General features: G+C 37.8%; 1 protein-coding gene across 1 annotated transcript in view; it reads right to left on the bottom strand.

The window, feature by feature from the left end:
• The window catches only part of ADGRB3 (adhesion G protein-coupled receptor B3), an 844067-nt gene that overhangs the window by 367057 nt on the left and 455288 nt on the right, over positions 1–21722 (bottom strand). Inside the window, exon 14 of the mRNA XM_065911328.1 lies at positions 8464–8566. Coding sequence (XP_065767400.1) covers positions 8464–8566 — 103 coding nt within the window. The remainder of the gene's footprint in view (positions 1–8463; positions 8567–21722) is intronic.

The following is a 21722-nucleotide window of genomic DNA, read 5'->3' as shown; positions in this document are numbered from 1 at the left end:
GGGAATTTAGACATCTTTTCTAGTCCTACCCCACAGAATTATCCGAGAATGACATTTATAAATGACTTCCTTTTCTTTTTGAAAACTCTCATCCAAGTCTTTTTTTTTTCCCTACCTATGTAGTATTTTCAGTACATCTCACAATGGTAAATCACTCTCACAAAGAGAAGTCAGGAGAGAGCCAAGATGATGAACAAATTCATTGACTCATGCAAAAACCACTTAGCAAATATCTGTTACATTCAGGATAACTTGGAGGCACTGGGAACACAGCATTGAACAAAACAAAGCCTTTGCCTCACAGACTTACCTGTAATGAAGGGGGAAGGCAGAGAGACAAAGAAGAACCCAAGGAAATACATAATATGCTAGGTGGCAAATGTGCTGCATTGAAAAGTAGATCACACTGAGTGGGAAAGACTGGGAAGTGAATGGATTGCAATTTTGTATATTGAGAAGGCTTAACCAATAAGGCTTGCCAATAAAGGTCTGTCTAGTCAAGGCTATGGTTTTTCCAGTAGTCATGTATGGATGTGAGAGTTGGACTGTAAAGAAAGCCGAGCACTGAAGAATTGATGCTTTTGAACTGTGGTGTTGGAGAAGACTCTTGGGAGTCCCTTGGATGGCAAGAAGACCCAACCAGTCCATCCTAAAGGAAATCAGTCCTGAATATTTATTGGAAGGACTGATGTTGAAGTTGAAACTCCAATACTTTGGCCACCTGATGCGAAGAGTTAACTTATTTGAAAAGACCCTGATGCTGGGAAAGATTGAAGGCAGGAGGAGAAGGGGACAACAGAGGATGAGATGGTTGGATGGTATCACTGACTCAATGGACATGAGTTTGACTAATTTCCAAGAGTTGGTGATGGACAGGGAGGCCTGGCGTGCTGCAGTCCATGGGGTTCCAAATAGTCGGACAAGACCGAGTGACTGAACTGAACAGAACTGAACCAATAAGATGATATTTAAACAAATACCTGAAGGAGCTTGTTTACAGAAAAGATGATAGTCATAATAAACATGAATTTTGACCAAGTTACTTCAAGTCTTCCTTGGAGTTTTTAAGTTCTGAATAAATTCAATTCACATGAAATCTTAATTATGCTCTTGTTATCTTAATGTTTTCAAGGTGTTTTCTCTGAACTTACTCTAGAATCCCCCAGGATGTTGATTAAAAAGGTAGGTTCCTTGGCTTTAGGAACTTTGAGATTGGGGCTTAACCTAGGAGCAGACATTCTAACAACTACTCCCGCCAATCCTCATAATTTTTAATCCACGTTACATTTGTAGAATCATGGACACAAAACAGGGGCTTCCCAGCTGGCTCAAGTGGTAAAGCATCTGCCTGCCAATGCAGGAGCCACAGGAGACGCAGTTTCAGTTCGATTCCTGGGTCAGGAAGAGCCCCTGGAAAAGGAAAAAGCAACCCACTCCAGTTTCCTTGCTGTGATAATACCATGGACAGAGGAGCCTGATGGGCTACAGTTCTTTGGGGCTGCAAAAAAGCTGGACATGACTGAAGTGATGACTGAGCATGCACGCATACACAGACACACACCAGAAATAACACGGCTACTTCACTTTCTTTTCTTTGAAGTGTTCAGATGTTTAGACCTCATATTTCACAGTAAATTCCTAATCTGGGAACCTCTTAACTTTCCTGTACCTTTCATAGCCCTCTTGAAACAAAAATGTCCTCTTGTCTGTAGAGGAAAAGCAAGCTTGTAGACAAAGCTTCAAAGGACGCGGAGAAGGGCAGTGACCTCCTTGTCACTGTTCCAACATTTCCAGGGCTCTGGGTCATAAGTTCCAGGGCAAGTCCTTCTGTCGTATCCTCCAGTGATTGAGAGCCTTGAGTTCTTGCACATGGAGAGGAGAGAGACTGCTCAATTGACATTACAAAGCCTCTGTTTCTGAAATTTTATATGTAAAGGCATTACCTTAAAAAGACCTGGGTTTTGCTAAACTTATCCTCCACTTCCATCCCACTTTTAATTGTAATGGTTAAATAACTGCACAAACAGATTTTGGGAATTCCTAAGAACATTCCCAAAACACCTGATGTGACCCACATCTTATAGGGCACATAAGATAGGTCACATAGATATAAAGACTAATTTATATTTATATCTTGCCTATAATTCAAGCACTGCTTGGGAAGAGCCACATCTTATAAAGCTCAGGAATGCATTCTAAGGGAAGTAGGATTCTGGTAGAGGTAAATCTTTCCACACTCCTATCTCTGACAGGTCACTAAAACAGAATAGTGAGTAGGAGCCCTTTCTGTATATCTTTTAACAAATAAACATCTTTATAATCCCTGAAAGTATAATACACCACCTAAGGGGAGGATGTCATTGAAAATAATATGCAGCTCAGTAACAGGAATTGTTTGCTGCATGTTCTCCACACTTCTTAATGTTTTCAAGAATATTTTAGTATTTTTAAATGATACTTAAAAACAGCTATGACAGCTATGCCTGGGTCTAACTCTCATTTTTTTGATAGGGTAGCTGAGATACACCTGGAGTCCAAAGAACCTCACTGAGAATGCAGCACTGTGTTATTGCTTAAAAGGACATGGAGACACAGAATTTTTCCATTTATTTGCATGAGTTTTATAGAAAGCAAAGCACTGAGAATCAGTAAAATCAAGAAGATGGAAAAGAAAGAGCTGTCTTTAGGTAAAGCAAAATGGTATATAGGGCAATGAAGTGAGAAATTCAGAATATGGTTCTGTTAGGACAAGTCATGTCCTCCAGGAGCTGGCAGCTGTTCAGTCAGCACACGGGGAGGGTATGCATCTAATTCAGCTTCTGCTATCTAGATACTCAGGAATCCACATTAACCAGAGGACACTGGTTTTGTGGATGTGGTAACTGCTTGCTTCTCTGATTCCTTAGCTATATCACCAATCACAGAACATACATTACTTCCTGACACATATTTTTCTATTGAAATAGAGGAAGTAGTAAAAGTAGAACCACTATCAGAAATTATTTACATGTATATCCTTCAAAGAGAAAATCATTGTCTCCACGTATATGTCTTAGTCTTCCTCATGTGTGATTGCTAACTAGATTCGGTATAGATATAGCATACAGCTTTGCCTTCTTCTTTTAAATCCAAAAGGATGTAACAACGTGTCCCAGCAGTATTTTCATGGGGTCCTGGCAAAGGCAAGAGCTGGCTGGACTGTTGTGGACAGTTTCAATGTATCAGCTGCCAGCAGAGAAGTTTCCTCAGCTGCTTTAAGAGTACAACACATCTACAAATGCCAGAGTTGCTCCTGCATCCTCCAATTTTCCCTAACATCCCACCACCAGCTTACAGTGGCCATCTCACTGTCTGGTGATTCATTGTTGGCATGATAATCAGCATGATAATCTGTAGTTGCTGACTGACTTTCACTGAGAAATATATGATTATTATTGTAGTTTATCTGTTAAGGTACACATATATTTTTTTTTCATAATAAAACTTGATTTTGCAATGTTCTAATGTAAATACAGGTTATTAGTTTTCTATTGCTGCTACTATGAATTAACACACTCTTAGCAGCATAGAACAACACAAATTTATTATCTCACAGTTTCTCTGTGTCAGGAGTCTTTGTGAACTCAGCTGGATTTCTGCTCAAAAGACTCACAAGGCTGGAATGCTGACAGGATTGCAGTCCTTTCTGGATTTGGGGATGGATCCACATCTAGGTTCATTCAGGTCTCAGCAGAATTGAGCTTCTGCAGTTGTAGGACTGATGTCCATGCTTTCTTCTTTGTTAACAACCAGGGCTTGTTTTCAGCTTTTTTTTTTTTTTTCTTTTCATTTATTTTTATTAGTTTTCGGCTTTTAGAGTCTGCCCATTTTCCTTGGCTTTCGGTCGTATTCCTTCATCTTCAAAGTCAGCGATTGCAGGTTGAGTCCTTACTACCTTGCATCTCTCTGACCATAGCTGAGAAAGGCTTTCCAGTTTTAAAGGTTCATGTGAATTGGACCAACTCACATAATTTAGGATATATGCCCCATCTCAGCATTCTTACCCTTCATCACATCTGCAAATTCCCTTTTGGCCTAAAATATACTCACAAGTTATGGGGGTTAGGACGTGGGCATCCTGGTGGGGTTACATTCTCTTTACCATACAGGTGGTGATAATATATGCATTCCAGGGACTGAATCTGGCTTGCTACCTACTTTGGTAAATCATATTTTGTTGTAACAGAACCACACCCATTTTTACATACTGTCTATGGTTGCTGTCACACTACCATAGCATAACTGAGTAGATTTGACAAGGACCATTTTAAGTCATATGCCCAAAATGCCTGACTCAACCGAAAATGTTTGCTCCAACAATAGCATAATTAGCCTAAAACCATTTTGAAGAATAACAATGCTGTATTATGAATAAAAATAAACTGAATTTGAAATATAAGTGGGAAGAATGCTTACTCAAGTTTAGGAATTTAGGATATAACCAAAAAAACTGTAGCTAGAGAATAATTTCTATCTCAATTTTAGCTCCTGGCAGAACCATCAATCTGCTTGTCTAGTTAGCATTTCAAGACTCTCCCATTAAAACTACCAAGAGTTTTGGGCGGGCAAAACATCAGAAATCTCTTCCAACTGGACACAAGCTAGGGTAGAAAAGTAACTTAAAAAGTAAAGGGATACAAATCTCTCTCTGTGGAAATTACAAACCCATAGACTGAATGCATTCTTAAGCTCTGCCAAGTGATTTTCAATTCCTTGGATTGTTATTGGCCTGTGCTGTTCATGAAAATACCCACTAATGAATGTGGGGATTTCTCTTCATTGTTTCTCATGCTCCCTAATGGTAAAAAGCATATTCATCACAGTTTTCCAGTGTGTTTTCCATGATGATTTACAAAGGCCATGGCTCATGACTAATTTTAGTTTATAAACATAAAACAAACTCCTTAATTTGTTAGGTAGATCCTATTAGTATACAAGCAAATGTGGCAAAGAAAATAAAACCTACAAGCCCGCTTCCCATGAGATCATTTGTAAATATGACCAATTTGAGAACTATAAATAAACCCAGTAGATTTTTCTTAATACTGAAAGATAGCAGGTTCACCATACCTGGACCACGAAAGCTATTACTCAGGAAAAGAAAGAAAAGTAAAGACAAAAACTGACTGCAGAGACTGCAGGCTAGTGTGGGTCAAGCTATCCCTCTACCAGAAATGGAACTCTATTAAGACATTTTGTTTGGAAAAAGGGGACTGCAGTCTTGCAAAGCTGATAGAGCACAAGAAAACTAAAATTCTTCTAACTCATCTTTAAAGACAAGGATGTTATATATCTTGGAAATTCAGCAGACCCAGATCTGTCAGGGCCTGCTGACACCCACCAAGGCATCCTATTTGTGGGTGTATGTGTGTGTATGTGTGTTTCCTTATGTGTGTACTTACAGACCCACTCGACTCCCCTTATTTAGGTCCCAATAATTACTTTCAATAAATGTATTAACTTTCCTTGCACATTACGGAGTCTAACAATACTAATATAATAGGGAAAACAAAATTACTTTTCTCCAAAAAGCAAATTTGGTATTTCTAATAATCAAGCAATTGCTGTGTTCAAGTGCTAAAGACCACAAAAGTGGACTCTGCAAATTATAATAATAAAGGCATGAGCCTAGAAAACTGAACTAAAAATAGTATCTTACTCTTCAATGACTTATGAGCTGGTTAAAACTGCAAATGGCTTTGCTGAATACAATATGGAATTTCAAGATTCCATGTTCTATTACCTAGTCCTACCAGTTCCCAAGGGTTTCATTATATATAACATGCTTTAAATGCTATTTGTTAAAAAGACTGTTTTTTTTTTTTTTAAAGAACACTTTTTTTAAAAAAGACAAACACTAACAGACTTTTCCCTAGACTCATTAGAACTATTAATTTTCATTCTTCCTTTTCCTGCACATGGTATATGCAACAGATAAAGTTTGTAAGTCATTATTCTCTGCTGAGCTTAGTAAAGTGCAGCAGATAGATTTGGTATAAGAAAACAGGTGAAAGTAGACAGCTATGATATTAGCAAGATGTCATATCTGAAACAGGTCAACTTTGAAGGCAATACCAGTGATAATATATCTGTGTCAATATAGTTATAATCAAACTTGTGTTTGTTGTAATCCACTTTAATTTTCATGTTTGAGATACATTTTAGTGAAGAATATTTTATGCCAGCTTAGGCTCTTTTGACTATCTCATCAATGAAAATAAAGAATATACTTTATAAGACATTCAATAAATCAGACATATATTCCTTCCCTCAGTGACCAATAAAGTCTTTAATATAATCTAATCTGCATGGTGAGTATAAACACAACAAGCATGGAAACTTCAAGCAGTAGAGCATGAAGAAGTATGTGTGGGAGGGATTTATAAAGTGGACGAAAGATGAGCAATGAAGCAGCAAGAGCATCTCTGCCATGAGGCCTGGAGTCAGATGTCTCCGAGGACACGCACAGGTGGGTGCTGCTCTGACCCAGGACCCACAAGTGTGGGAACGCCTCGAGGCATTTCTTCTCCAGAGTAAACGTCTCTTCTTCTCCCTCAGCCCCTCTGTATAACAGATTTGTCTATATTCTCTCAGACCAGGCCTTTGGCGGTGGGATAGTATTGTTTTGGAAATCTGGTCAACTCACTTACTCAAAATACTGAAAGAACCAATTCTCAGTGACTTGTGGTAATCTGCTCATCACGCTTATATGCTGACTCACTGCCACTCCAGAATCTAGCTGGGGCTTCATAAAATGTATTGACCATATACTCTAGTTTCCATATGTAGAAAATAACTTTTTAGATGCACTGTATCTCTTTGAAATTGAATTGACAAAATATGCTGCCAGAAAAGTGTGACTCAAAGCTCAAATATATTCATTTCAAATAGTTCTATTCAATTGAAATAATGAGACTGTTTTATCAACACTATTTTAAAGTTAACCTTTCTTCAATTTATGAGAAAAATGCCATTTAATTAACATGTTCTTTGAGTTCTCAATAGTGATTTAATCTTTATTTAGGAAAGTTTTGTGAATGCTCAATTATAGACGTTTTTCTCCCTAAGAAACAAGGAGCAATGGAGTCAATTAATATGTCTTAATATTCTTCACCAGTGCTTATAACTCAATAGACATTATCATGATAAAAATATATAGACAAATATGTAAATAAATATTTTACAATACATGTTGAACAAGCAAAGAAGCAATTTCCTTATTCAAAAATAACATTGAAAGTATCTCTTAGTTTTCAATTCAGTAGTGATATTAGAGCCATTATAAGTTATGAAGAAGTACATATAATAGAAATAAAACACATTGTCAAAGTTAGACAGAACCAGTATGGACACATTTTGGCAAAAGTGGGAAAAGAGCTGATAGTTAAAATATTAATCATAATGTTTAAAAATCAGTGCTGAGAGATGTGAGGTTTTCATTAAACAATCTAAGAAGTCAGAACAGCTTTTTAAAAACTGGTTTATAGGAAAAATGATAGTCATTTTTTAATAAAATGAATCTGAGTTCTTTAACATCAGAAATTATAAAATACTGGGAAAAGTACAGGTTTTATAACTAAAGGATAGAATAAATTCCATTATGTCATTCACTTTGGGGAAATAACAATCACTTTGTGCTTTCATTAATTGTCTGTAAAAGCCAAGTACATAGAAAATTTGCAAGGAACAATAAAAAAAGAACTATGTATGTGCAACATAGGAGATGGTCTTACTTGAACGCAGGCATTGTAAAAGCACAATTAAGGCAGCCTTAATAGGAATTACCTTCTTTGCCCCTGAAATCAATGAGTTGGGTATTTGAGGTGAATGTATAAAGGATAAGTATATGTTTTAAATTTCTGTATATGGCCTAAACAAGGTCTGAAGAATTTCAGTTGCAGTTGGATGAATTCTTGTCATTCTAGATGGAAGATTTGGCTTTTGATCACTGCAACACCCAGGCAGTTACAAGTAGCCTCCTCTGATCCTGAGTGTAGAACTTTAAAAAGCCACTCCCCCCACTCTCCAACCCTGGGGTACCCTGCAGGACAGCACTCCCCTTTGCATTACGTCTGTAGCTTCTGGTGCTGCATGCATCTTACATCATAGTCTTCCTCACTAGGGAGCGAGATTGGTTCCCATCTTGACACCCCCCATTGCCTAGTTTAGAGCCCAATAAAGATGTAGGCACTGACAAACTATTAAGCATTATATTGGAGAAACTGAGAGTTTTATTAGGAACAAAAATATAGGATAATATGTCATCTCGTTTTTATATAACATATCTTCATAACAGATAAATTCATTTGCAACTCTGAAGAGTTTAGAAAATGTGTTTTGGTCTTATTAGTCAACAGAATGACTATTAACCTCTTTAAAAGGTCAATTCTATAAGAAACTCAAAGCTAAATGAATGATACTTACATTAGCCAAATGAGCTAGCTCTATCTCCAGGAATGAATCAGTTGTTTTGGGTTCAGGCCTTATGGTGACCACGATGATTTTGGAATTGACGACAGTATAATTTCTGAAACAAAATAATTATGATTAAAAGGAGAAAGGGTTGAAAAGGAATATTAATTCCTATGTGCAGTAAATGTTGTGATGCCATTTTTAATAAATGTATCTAGGCAAAGACATAGAAACTGCACAAACAGATTTAAAACATGATCCTGAAGTAGTATTCATGGAAAGATATAGTTGATTTCTTGTTATAAATACACCCTACCTGGAACTAGAAAACTTTAGAGGGAAAAAGCTATTGCTGACTGTTACTATTTTCAATGCAGGAAAGATAGAAAAGCAATAGCGTTGACAAGCTTTCGATTACTTAAATCTGATTCACCTGTGAGATAGATGTATTGTGAATTCAAACCTTCAGGCAATCTTTAAAGGAATATAATCCATTTATCTCAAGGTGGACTTAACATTTTTGCTATCTAAGAGACCAGATACATTTCTTGCAAAGTGCTGTCTTGGCATTTTTTTTTTAACTTTTTCAAAATTCATTAGGATGAATGACTGGTAAGTAGTATAGAATGAAAACAAGCAGAAATTAAATATCAATAAATGTTGCTAATTACTGACCATCATTCATTTTAACAAAAGAGATTTTCAGGCCACTTCTTTATCTCAATATGCTAGATATAAGGAACACATTTGCATTTTGAAATATCTCACCAATATAGTTCACTCACAAATAAGTTTACAAAATAATTATATTTATAAGCTACAAAAAATACCTATAAGTATAAACCTATAAAACTGAACCAGATGTTTCTTGCACATGATTTTATCCAAGATGTATAAAGTGTTTTACACCTTCTATTATATAGAAATTTAAAGATTTTATTGTATTTGAGCTGTTTCTTCTTTCTTGATATGAAATAAAGCACCTGTTCTTCCATAAATCATTTACTACTCTGGGGAACTCATAACAGGTATCAAGACAAACTCACTTAATTTTTCCATCTTTTTTGTTGTTTAAGGCAATATTTATAGTTAATAAAATTCATCACTTTTAAGTCAGTAGTCGAAAGCTTTCGGTAACTGTACCACCAAACTCAGACAGCCCTCCAGTTTCCTTAAGACTCTTTATACTTGATCCTTTCCCATCTCCATGGTTCCAGGAAACCAGACAGGTTGTCACTGTAACTATGCCTTTTAAGAATTTCATTTGAATAAAATCATACAGTACACACACATTTGTATTTAATTCATATACCATAATGCTTCTGAGATGCATCCATCCTGTTCGTTTTTATAGCTAAGTATCATTTCATGACATGCAATTTCTGATCTACTCATCATTTCAATGAGCAATATTTCTTCTGATTTTTAGTTTTTATGATTTTGAGTAGGTATTCCATATTTGCCTATTATGAATAACTGGTATGCATACATTCTGGATGACACATATTTTCACATGTCTCGAGTATGAGTAGAATTGCTTGCTCATGTGGTAAAAGCATGTTTAATTTTTTAAAGTTACTGCCATATGGTTTTCTAAAATGTCTATATCATCAAAATTATATAATTCCAATATTGTAGAATCTTGTCAAACCTCACATTCTTTGTGAAAATGGTTTCTCTAATGAGATAATCTTTGCACACAAGATTTCACCAGGAAAAAAAAATACCAAGTGTACCACACTTGCAGGAATATTTAGTAGCAGAGAGACTATAAACATATTCTGAGTGGGATAACATTTTAACCCATCTCTCTTGTATTTAGCAATGTCAGATAACAAAATTCTTAAATACTCATGAAGTTTCATGGTATCCAGTCTAACATCAAATAGTAAAAAAAAAAACAACAGCAAAGTAATTTGTTTTTAATATTCTTTACAGGAGTGTGTTTGCAAACAATGAAGGCTGGTTCACTGTTATTTATTTCATTTAATATTAATGAGTCAGCTGAAGATAAGATATACAGGATATAGAAGTAAGCTCTAAATGCCAAACTTCCTTTGCAAACTGACTTTTTCCTGTTTTTCCATGAACAGAAGTGATCAGGGGACCAAATGAGGGTAGATGGGATTAACTGTGAATTGATGCTAGGGACTAATTATATTAGCAGATCTGACAGGATTCCCAGAAATACTATATACATACATATATATATCTTGTCATACATATGTGTGTGTGTGTGTGTGTGTGTGTGTGTGTGTATGTATAAAACACTGGAGTTGGGGGAAATGCTCGTGTGTCACCAACAAAAAGAAAAAAAATAAAATAAAATATAGAGATTTTTCCCACAGGACAGTCCTAGGACATAGACACAAGTTTCCTTCTCAGGAATGAATATATTTGAGTTCAGGGAGTTTATCTGAAACAAAAGTATTTACACATTGCCCAAATTCAGTCTACCCCTTTATTCTGGTCTTGTTTATAACCCTGTTATCCTGCTATAAATAAAACCAAAAGATTATAAAATGCTAATTTTAACAACTGTTAGGTAAATTGATATTATACAGAAACTGTATTATTTTAGAAGATGTATAAGTGAGTAATTTATTGGAATATACAGATGTGAGGATTCCAAATAGGAATTTATACTTTGTTAAGATATTTATGAAGTTCTCTTTGTGTTTGGGCTTGTGGAGATTTTAGCCTCAGGAAACTGGGCTGTGGAGAGCCAAGTGGCTTAGATAAATTACTTTCTGTAGGGTATTTAGTCTGTCACTCAATCAGTCTGGTGGAGAAGGTTCCTAGAAGATGAATTCCACCTTATGGCTTTTGGTAAGTATGTGTGTATGTGTTAGGGTTAACTTATATGCAGAGTACATCACAAGAAACACTGGGCTGGATGAAGCACAAGTTGGAATCAAGATTGCTGGGAGAAATATCAGTAACCTCAGATATGCAGATGACACCACCCTTATGGCAGAAAATGAAGAAGAACTAAAAAGCCTCTTGATGAAAGTGAAAGAGGAGAGTGAAAAAGTTCGATTAAAGCTCAACATTCAGAAAACTAAGATCGTGGTGTCTGGTCCCATCACTTCATAGCAAACAGATGGGGAAACAGTGTCAGACTTTACTTTCTTGGGCTCCAAAATCACTGCAGATGGTGACTGCAGCCAAGAAATTAAAACAAGTTTGCTCCTTGGAAGGAAAGTTATGACCAACCTAGACAGCATATTAAAAAGCAAAGACATTACTTTGCCAACAAAGGTCTGTCAAGGCTATGGTTTTTCCAGTGGTCATGTATGGCTGTGAGAGTTGGAATATAAAGAATTCTGAGTGCTGAAGAATTGATGCTTTTGAACTGTGGTGTTGGAGAAGACTCTTGAGAGGCCCTTGGACTGCAAGGAGAACCAACCAGTCCATCCTAAAGGAGATCAGTCCTGGGTGTTCATTGGAAGGACTGATGCTGAAGCTGAAACTCCAGTACTTTGGCCACCTCAAGCGAAGAAGGGGACAACAGAGGATGAGATGGTTGGATGGCATCACTGACTCAATGGACATGAGCTCAGGTGGACTCTGGGAGTTGGTGATGGACAGGGAGGCCTGGAGTGCTGTGGTTCATGGAGTTGCAAAGAGTCAGACACGACTGAGCAACTGAACTGGACTATGTATATGTAGCAGGGAGAGCAACTGTGTGTTCATATGTGTAATATCTTTATTTAGAATACATTTGGGAAGGGATATGCCTTAATGTATTTATGGAGATGGATGTTCTCATCACATTTATGTGAGTACCCCTTTCACTTTGTGTTACTAATATATACTAGCCCTATCACAGCACCCATTAATACTATGTATGTCTCCTTCCATAAGATTTTAGTTCAAGGATGACAATATTAGTATCCAGCATTTATGTATCCTGAGTACATTATGTTTGGCACATTTTAGTGATAACACACATTTGAATGACACTGACAATATACCAAAAAAATTATACTTTTGACCAAGTTTTAAAATATAATGTCAGTATCACAGTATCCAAATATTTAGTGAAGGAAAAGCAAGCAAATACACATTATGCAGTAGTTCCTTTTAAAAAATATGCAGTGTGCAAAATTACTTTAATTTATTCCATCAACTTGTTCTAATTTGCATAAGTGAGTAGCTGGCCCCGTGTGTGTCATGTCAGACTTTGTGATCTACTAATGCTTCCTGGCTGGGTTCACATTTGTATTCACTGCTAGAAAAGCAGATCTTACAGCTAAATGGATTTCATGACTAAAGTAATAAAGTTCTTTCTTGTCCTTGAGATTTGTGCTAGTCAGAACCTAAAACATTTTAAAATGTGTAGAGTTCTTTATTCAAAGAAGGCTCAAGTTATTCTTCACATTTTTAAAAAGGCTTAAAGTAGCATAGGGTACATGACCCATTTCTTAAAGAGAGTAAAAAAGTGAGGACAACATGCAGTGCATCTCTTTACAAGAGATTCACTTTAGGTATAAGTTCAGGGACAGGCTGAAAGTGAAAGAAGTAAAATGATACTCCTTAGAGATGGTAACCCACAGAGAGCAGGAATGGATCTATTTCTATTGACAAAACAGGCTTTAAGCAAAAACTATAATAAGGGACAAAGAAGAACATTAGTTAATGATAAAAGGGTCAATTCACCAGGAGGATATATAACAATTATAATATATGTACCTAAAAAGAAGTTTTCACACTTTTCTAAAAGTTCTACGGCCCACAACAGATTTCCCAGCCTGGGGATCGGCAAAGAGACTGACAACCCCCAGGGAATTTGACTTTGGAGGCCAGTGGGATTTGATTACAGAACTCCCACAGGACTGGGGAAACAGAATCTTAGAGGGCACAAACAAACCCTGTGCACACCAGGACCCAGGAGAAAGGAGCAGTGACCCCAAAAGAGACTGAGCCAGACTTGCCTGTGAGCATCCAGGAGTCTCCGGTGGAGGTGTGGGCTGACAGTGGCGTACCACAGGGTCAGGGACATTGAATACAACATTCTTGGGAGTTGTGGGGAGTGCTGGCATAAATCCTTTTGGAGGAGGTCACCTATCATAGTTTGGTCTCAGGCCTAACAACTGGGAGGGAACACAGCCCTGCCCATCAACAGAAAATTGGACTAAAGATTTACTGAGCATGCCCTCCCCCCACAATCAGAGCAAGATCCAGATTACCCCATAGCCAGTCCCTCCTATCAGGAAGTTTCCACAAGCTTCTTATCCTTATACTTCAGAGGTCAGACAGAATGAAAATCACAATCACAGAAAACTAACCAAACTGATCACATTGATCACAGCATGTCTAACTCAAAGAAACTATGAGCCAAGCTGTGTATGGCCACTCAAGACAGATGGGTTATGGTGGAGAGTTCTGACAAAACATGGTCCACTGGAGAAGGGAATAGCAAACCACTTCAGTGTTCTTCCCTTTAGAATCCCGTGAACAGTATTGGTAGGTAGTTAAAATAGGAAACAGGAGTCCAAAATAGCAGTGGATAAAAGACACAGGGGAAAGCATGTGAAAATGGAACAGAAGAAAATCCATGGATGGAATGAGAAACTCAGGCGAAACAAACACATTCCCTTCCTGGCGAGTCCTAATTTGCACAGAGCAAGTGAGGGGGAAGGAAAAAACTTATAAAAGAGGGAGTCAAATCAGGCTGAGGCCTCTCCTTGGGGGTGACCTGCCCTCACGCCTTGAGGGCATACGATTCTTTGTTTGCCGAATAAAGCTCTGAGCCGTAAACAAGATGTAACACTGGTTCACCATTTCAAATCTTTGTTGCGGTGCAACAGAACCAAGGAAATTAAACCACTCTCCCAACAACATGAAAAGGCAAAAGGATATGACACTGAAAGATGAACTCCCCAGGTTGGTAGGTGCCCGCTTTGCAGAAGAGCGGAGAAAAAACTCCAGAGAAAATGAAGAAATAGAGTCAAAGCGAAACAACACCCAGTTGTGGATGTGACATGATGGAAGCAAGGTCCAATGCTGTAAAGAGCAATACTGCATAGGAACCTGGAAAGTTAGGTCCATGGATCAGAGTAAATTGGAAGTGGTCAAACAGGAGATGGCAAGAGTGAACGTCGACATTTTAGGAATCAGTGAACTAAAATGGACCAAACCCATTAAATGGGTGAATTTAACTCAGAGGACAATATATCTACTACTGTGGGCAAGAATCCCTTAGAAGAGATGGAGTAGCCCTCATAGTCAACAAAAGAGTCTGAAATGCAGTACTTGGGTACAATCTCAAAAATGACAGAATGATCTCTATTTGTTTCCAAGGCAAACCATTCAGTATCACAGTAACACAAGGCTATGCCCAAACCACTGAAGTCAAAGAAGATGAAGTTCAATGGTTCTACGAAGACTTACAAGACCTTCTACAACTAACACCAAAACAAGATGTCTCTTTCATCATAGGGGACTGGAATGCAAAAGTAGGAAGTCAAGAGATACCTGGAGTAACAGGTAAGTTTGGTGTCAGAGTATGAAATGAAGCAGGGCAAAGGCTAACAAGAGTTTTGCCAAGAGAACACACTGGTCACAGCAAACACCCTCTTCCAACAACACAAGAGAAGACGCTACACATGGACATCATCAGATGGTCAACATCAAAATCTGATCGATTATATTCTTTGTAGCCAATGATGGGGAAGCTCTATACAGTCAGCAAAAACAAGACCGGGAGCTACTGTGGCTCAGATCATGAATTCCTTATTGCCAAACTCAGACTTAAATTAAGAAAGTAGGGAAAACCACTACACCATTCAGGTAAGACCTAAATCAAATCCCTTATGACTATACAGTGGAAGTGACAAATAGATTCAAGGGATTAGATCAACTGATACACACAGTGCCTGAAGAACTATGGATAGAGGTTCATCACATTGTATAGGAGGCTGTGATTAAAACCATTCCCAAGAAAAAGAAGTGAAAAAGGCAAAATGGTTGGCTGAGGAGGCCTTACAAAGCACTGAGTAAAAAAGAGAGCAAAAGCAAAGGAGAAAAGGAAAGATATATCCATCTGAATGCACAGTTCCAAAGAACAGCAGGAGAGATAAGAAACCCTTCCTCAGTCATCGATGCAGAGAAAAAGAATAGAATGGGAAAGACTAGAGATCCATTCCAAGAAATTAGAGATACCAAGGGAACAATTAATGCAAAGACGGACACAATAAAGCACAGAAATGGTATAGACCTAACAGAAGCAGAAGAGATTAAGAAGAAGTGGCAAAAATACACAGAAGAACTGTACAAAGAAGATCTTCATGACCCAGATATCCACAATGATGTGATCACTAACCTAGGTCCAGACATCCTGGAATGTGAAGTCAAGTCGGCCTGATAAAGCAAAATTACGAATAGACTAGTGGAGGTGATGGAATTCCAGTTGAGCTATTTCAAATCCTGAAAGATGATGCTGTGAAAGTGCTGCACTCAATATGACAGCAAATTTGGAAAACTCAGCAGTGGCCACAGAACTGGAAATAGGCAGTTTTCATTCCAATCCCAAAGAAAGGCAATGCCAATCAGTCTTCAAACTGCTGCACAATTGTGCTCATCTCACACGCTAGCAAAGTAATGCTCAAAATCCTTGAAGCCAGGCTTCAACAGCATGTGAACAAAGAACTTCCAGATGTTCAAGCTACACTTAGAAAAGCCAGAGGAAACAGAGATCAAATTGCCAACATTCTTTGGGTCAAAGGAAAAAACAAGAATATTCCAGAAAAGTATCAACTTCTGCTTCACTGACTATGGCAAAGCCTTTGACTGTGTGGATTACAACAAATTGTAGAAAACTCTTAACAGGTGAGAATACCAGACTATCTGCCTCTTGAGAAATCTTTATGCAGGTCAAGAAGGAACAGTTAGAACCAGATATGGAATAATGAACTGGTTCAAAATTGGGAAAGGAGTATGTCAAGGCTATATTCACCTCAGTTCAGCTCAGTCACTCAGTCGTGTCCAACTCTTTGCGACCCCATTGAATCCAGCACGCCAGGTCTCCCTGTCCATCACCAACTCCCGGAGTTTGCTCAAACTCATGCCCATCAAGTTGGTGATGCCATCCAACCATCTCATCCTCTGTCGTGCCCTTCTCCTCCTGCCCCCAATTCCTCCCAGCATCAGGGTCGTTTCCAATGAGTCAACTCTTTGCATGAGGTGGCCAGAGTACTGGAGTTTCAGCTTCAGCTTCAGTCCTTCGAATGAACACCCAGGACTGATCTCCTTTAGGATGGACAGGTTGGATCTCCTTGCAGTTCAAGGGACTCTCAAGAGTCTTCTCCAACACCATAGTTCAAAAACATCAATTCTTCACTGCTCAGCTTGCTTCACAGTCCAACTCTCACATCCATACATGACCACTGGAAAAACCATAGCCTTGACTAGACGGACCTTTGTTGGCAAAGTAATGTCTCTGCTTCTTAATAAGCTATCTAGGTTGGTCATAACTTTCCTTCAAAGGAGTAAGCATCTTTTAATTTCATGGCTGCAACCACCATCTGCAGTGATTTTGGAGCCCCCCAAAATAAAATCTGACACTGTTTCCACTGTCTCCCCATCTATTTCTCATGAAGTGATGGGACCAGATTCCATGATCTCAGTTTTCTGACTGTTAAGCTTTAAGCCAACTTTTTCACTATCCTCTTTAACTTTCATCAAGAGACTTTTTAGTTCCTCTTCACTTTCTGCCATAAGGGTGGTGTCATCTGCATATCTGAGGTTATTGATATTTCTCCTGGCAATCTTGATTCCAGCTTTTGCTTCTTCCAGCCCAGTGTTTCTCATGATGTACTCTGAATATAAGTTAAGTAAGCAGGGTGACAATATACAGCCTTGACATACTCCTTTTCCTATTTGGAACCAGTCTGTTGTTCCATGTCCAGTTCTAATTGTTGCTTCCTGACCTGCATGTAGGTTTCTCAAGAGGCAGGTCAGGTGGTCTGGTATTCCCATCTCTTTCAGAATTTTCCACAGTTTATTGTGATCCACACAGTTGAAGGCTTTGGCGTAGTCAATAAAGCAAAAATAGATGTTTTTTCTGGAACCCTCTTGCTTTTTCGATGATCCAGCGGATATTGGCAATTTGATCTCTGGTTCCTCTGCCTTTTCTAAAACCAGCTTGAACATCTGGAAGTTCACGGTTCACGTATTGCTGAAGCCTGACTTGGAGAATTTTGAGTATTACTTTATTAGAGTGTAAGATGAGTACAATTGTGTGGTAGTTTGAGCATTCTTTGGGATTGCCTTTCTTAGGGATTGGAATGAAAACTGACCTTTTCCAATCCTGTGGCCACTGCTGAGTTTTCCAAATTTGCTGGCATATTGAGTGCAGCATTTTCACAGCATCATCTTTCAGGATTTGAAATAGCTCAACTGGAATTCCATCATCTCCACTAACTTTGTTCGTAGTGATGCTTTCTAAGGCCCACTTGACTTCACATTCCAGGATGTCTGGACCTAGGTTAGTGATCACACCACTGTGATTATCTGGGTCATGAAGATCTTCTTTGTACAGTTCTTCTGTGTATTCTTGCCACCTCTTCTTAATATCTTCTGCTTCTGTTAGGTCCATACCATTTCTGTCCTTTATCAAACCCATCTTTGTGTGAAATGTTCCCTTGGTATCTCTAATTTTCTTGAAAAGATCTCTAGTCTTTCCCATTCTGTTGTTTTCCTTTATTTCTTTGCATTGATCACTGAAGAAGGCTTTCTTATCTCTCCTTGCTATTCTTTGGAACTCTGCATTCAAATGGGAATATCTTTCCTTTTCTCATTTGCTTTTCGCTTCTCTTCACAGCTATTTGTAAGGTCTTCTCAGACAACCATTTTGTCTTTTTGCATTTTTTCTCCATGGGGATGGTCTTAATCCCTGTCTCCTGTACAATGTCACGAACCTCTGTCCATAGTTCATCAGGCTCTCTGTCTATCAGATCTAGTCCCTTAAATCTATTTGTCACTTCCACTGTATAGTCATAAGGGATTTGATTTAGGTCATACCTGAATGGTATAGTGGTTTTCCCTACTTTCTTCAGTTTAAGTCTGAATTTGGCAATAAGGAGTTCATGATCTGAGCCACAGTCAGCTCCTGGTCTTGTTTTTGCTGACTGTATAGAACTTCTCCATCTTTGGCTGCAAAGAATATGATCAATCTGATTTCTGTGTTGACCATCTGGTGATGTCCATGTGTAGAGTCTTCTCTTGTGTTGCTGAAGAGGGTGTTTGCTATGACCAGTGTGTTCTCTTGGCAAAACTGTATTAGCCTTTGCCCTGCTCATTCCATACTCCAAGGCCAAATTTGCCTGTTACTCCAGGTGTTTCTTGACTTCTTACTTTTGCATTCCAGTCCCCTCTAATGAAAAGGACATCTTTTTTGGGTGTTAGTTCTAAAAGGTCTTGTAGGTCTTCATAGAACCATTGAACTTCAGCTTCTTCAGCATTACTGGTTAGGGCATAGGCTTGGATTACCGTGATATTGAATGGTTTGCCTTGGAAACAATCAGAGATCATTCTGTCATTTTTGAGATTGCATCTAGTACTGCATTTTGGACTCTTTTGTTGACCATGATGGCTATTCCATTTCTTCTAAGGGATTCCTGCCCACAGTACTAGATATAATGGTCATCTGAGTGAAATTCACCCATTCCAGTCCATTTTAGCTCACTGATTCCTAGAATGTCGACATTCACTCTTGCCATCTTCTGTTTGATGACTTCCAATTTGCCTTGATTCATCGACCTAACATCCCAGCTTCCTATGCAAAATATATATTACTACCCTGTTTATTTAATGTATATGCAGGGTACATCATGTGAAATATCATGCTGGATGAATCACAAGCTACAATCAAGATTGCTTGGAGAAATATCATAATCTCAGATATGTATAGGAACCACCCTTATGGCAGAAAGTGAAGAGGAATTAAAGAGCTTCTTGATGAAAGTGAGAGGAGAGTGGAAAAAGCTGGCTTAAAACACAACATGCAGAAAACTAAGATCATGGCATCCGGTCCCATCACTTTAGGGCAAATAGATGGGGAAACAATGAAAATAGTCATATACTTTATTTTTTGTGGGGGCTCCAAAATCAATGTGGATGGTGACTGAAGCTATGAAATTAAAAGAGACTTCTCCTTGGAAGAAAAGTTATGACAAACCTAGACAGTGTATTAAAAACCAGAGACATTATTTTGCCCACAAAAGTCCATATAGTCAAAGCTATGATTTTCCAGTAGTCAGGTATGGATGTGAGAGATTGACAATAAAAAAGTTTGAGCAGTGAAGAACTGATGCCTTCCAACTGTGGTGCTGGAGAAGAGTCTTGAGAGTCCCTTGGACAGCAAGGAGATCAAACCAGTCAACCCTAAAGGAAATTGGTACTAAATATTCATTGGAAGGACTGATGCTGAAACTGAAGCTTCAATACTTTGGCCACCTGATGCAAAAAGCTGACTGATGCTGGGAAAGACTGAAGGCAGGAGGAGAAGTTGACGACAGAGGAAGAGGTGGTTCCATGGTATTACCAACTCAGTGGACATGAGTTTAAGCAAGCTCCGAGATGGTGAAGGAGAAGGAAGCCTGGTGTGCTACCGTCCATGGGATCACAGAGCAGAACACAACTGAGTGATGTACAACAACAACCATTGAAAAGAACAAAAACTACACAATCATCTCAACTGATGCAGAAAATTCAGTTGAAAATTTGAATACTGTATAATGATAAAATCTTTCAACCAATTAGGTTTAGAAGGAATGTACCTCAACATAATAAAGGCCATCCTGAAAAACCCTCAGCTAACATCATTCCCAATGCTGAAAAACCAAAATTGTTCACTGTAAGCTGATGAACAAAGGAAGTATGCAATATATTGTCACTTCTATTCAAACTAGACCTAGAATTGTTAACAGGTAGGGCTTTTGCAATAGCCTAACAATCCGGAAAGTAAAAGAAACAAAAAGCAACAAAATTGGAAAAGAAGAAACAAATTTATCTCACTTTCATGTGAAATGACCTTAAAATGTAGAAAACCCTAAAGACTCCACTAAAACCCTCTTAGAACTAATAAACACATGAATAAGCTATAAGACCCAAGATTAACACACAAAAATCAGTTGCATTTATGTACCCTAACAATGGGGGTTCCCTGGTGTCTTAGTGGTAAAAAATTCACCTGGCAATTCAGGATCCCTGGGCTGGGAAGATCCCCTGGAGAAGGAAATTGTTAGCCACTCCAGTAATTTTCCCTGCGAAATCCCATGGACAGAAGATTCTGGCGGGCTACAGTTCATGGGGTGACAAAAGAGCTGAACATGAATTAGTGAACTAAACAACAACACAAACAATGAATAATCCTAAAAGGAAATTAGGAAAGCAATCGCATTTGCAACAGCATCAAAGAGAATAAAATATTTAGAAGTAAACTTCACCAAGGAAGTGAAGAATTGTATACTGAAAACCAAAAAACACTGTTGAAATAAATTTAAGACAATACAATCAAATGGAAAGACATCCTGTGTTCATGAACAGAAAGACCTAATATGGTTAAAATTTCCATAATACCCAAAGTAATCTATAGATCAATGCAACCCATATCAAAATCCTAATGACCTTTTTGCAGAAAAAGAAAAAAAATTCTAAAATTCATATGGAATCTGAAAAGATTCTGAATAGTCTAAACAATCTTTAGAAAGAATATGAAAGCTGGAAGTACCATACTTCTTGATTTCAAAACATGTTACAAGGTGATAGTAAGTGAAAACAGTATGGCACTGGCATAAAGACAGATGATAGAACATATAAACATCAATTGAATAGAATAGAGAGCCTAGAAATAAACCCTCACATATATGGTCTAACTACTCCTGACAAGGTTGACCATAAAATTTGAAACAATAAAACTCCTAGATTAAAACATAGAAGAGTTTTATGACACTGAATTTAGCAATGATTTCTTTGATATGACACCAAAAGTACAGGCAATAAAAGTTAAAATAGACATATAGTACTACATATGTATGTCATACGTCTTTAAAAATAGTATAGTAAAGAAAATAACTGTCAGAGTAAAAAGTCTAGTATGTAATAAGACAGAAAATGTATAAGCTATATATATGATAAAGGATTATTATTGAGAATATATAAATAAATTTTAAAATGAAAACAATAAGACTGAGAAAAGGACAAGAGACTTAGATATCTCTATGAAGGTTACATGTGAAAGATCAATAAGTATATGCAAAGATACT

The sequence above is a fragment of the Muntiacus reevesi genome, chromosome 19 (genome assembly GCF_963930625.1).
Source record: "Muntiacus reevesi chromosome 19, mMunRee1.1, whole genome shotgun sequence".
NCBI lineage: Eukaryota > Metazoa > Chordata > Mammalia > Artiodactyla > Cervidae > Muntiacus > Muntiacus reevesi.
Note: the sequence above shows the minus strand (reverse complement) of the source record. Positions and strands in the feature narration are given on the sequence as shown.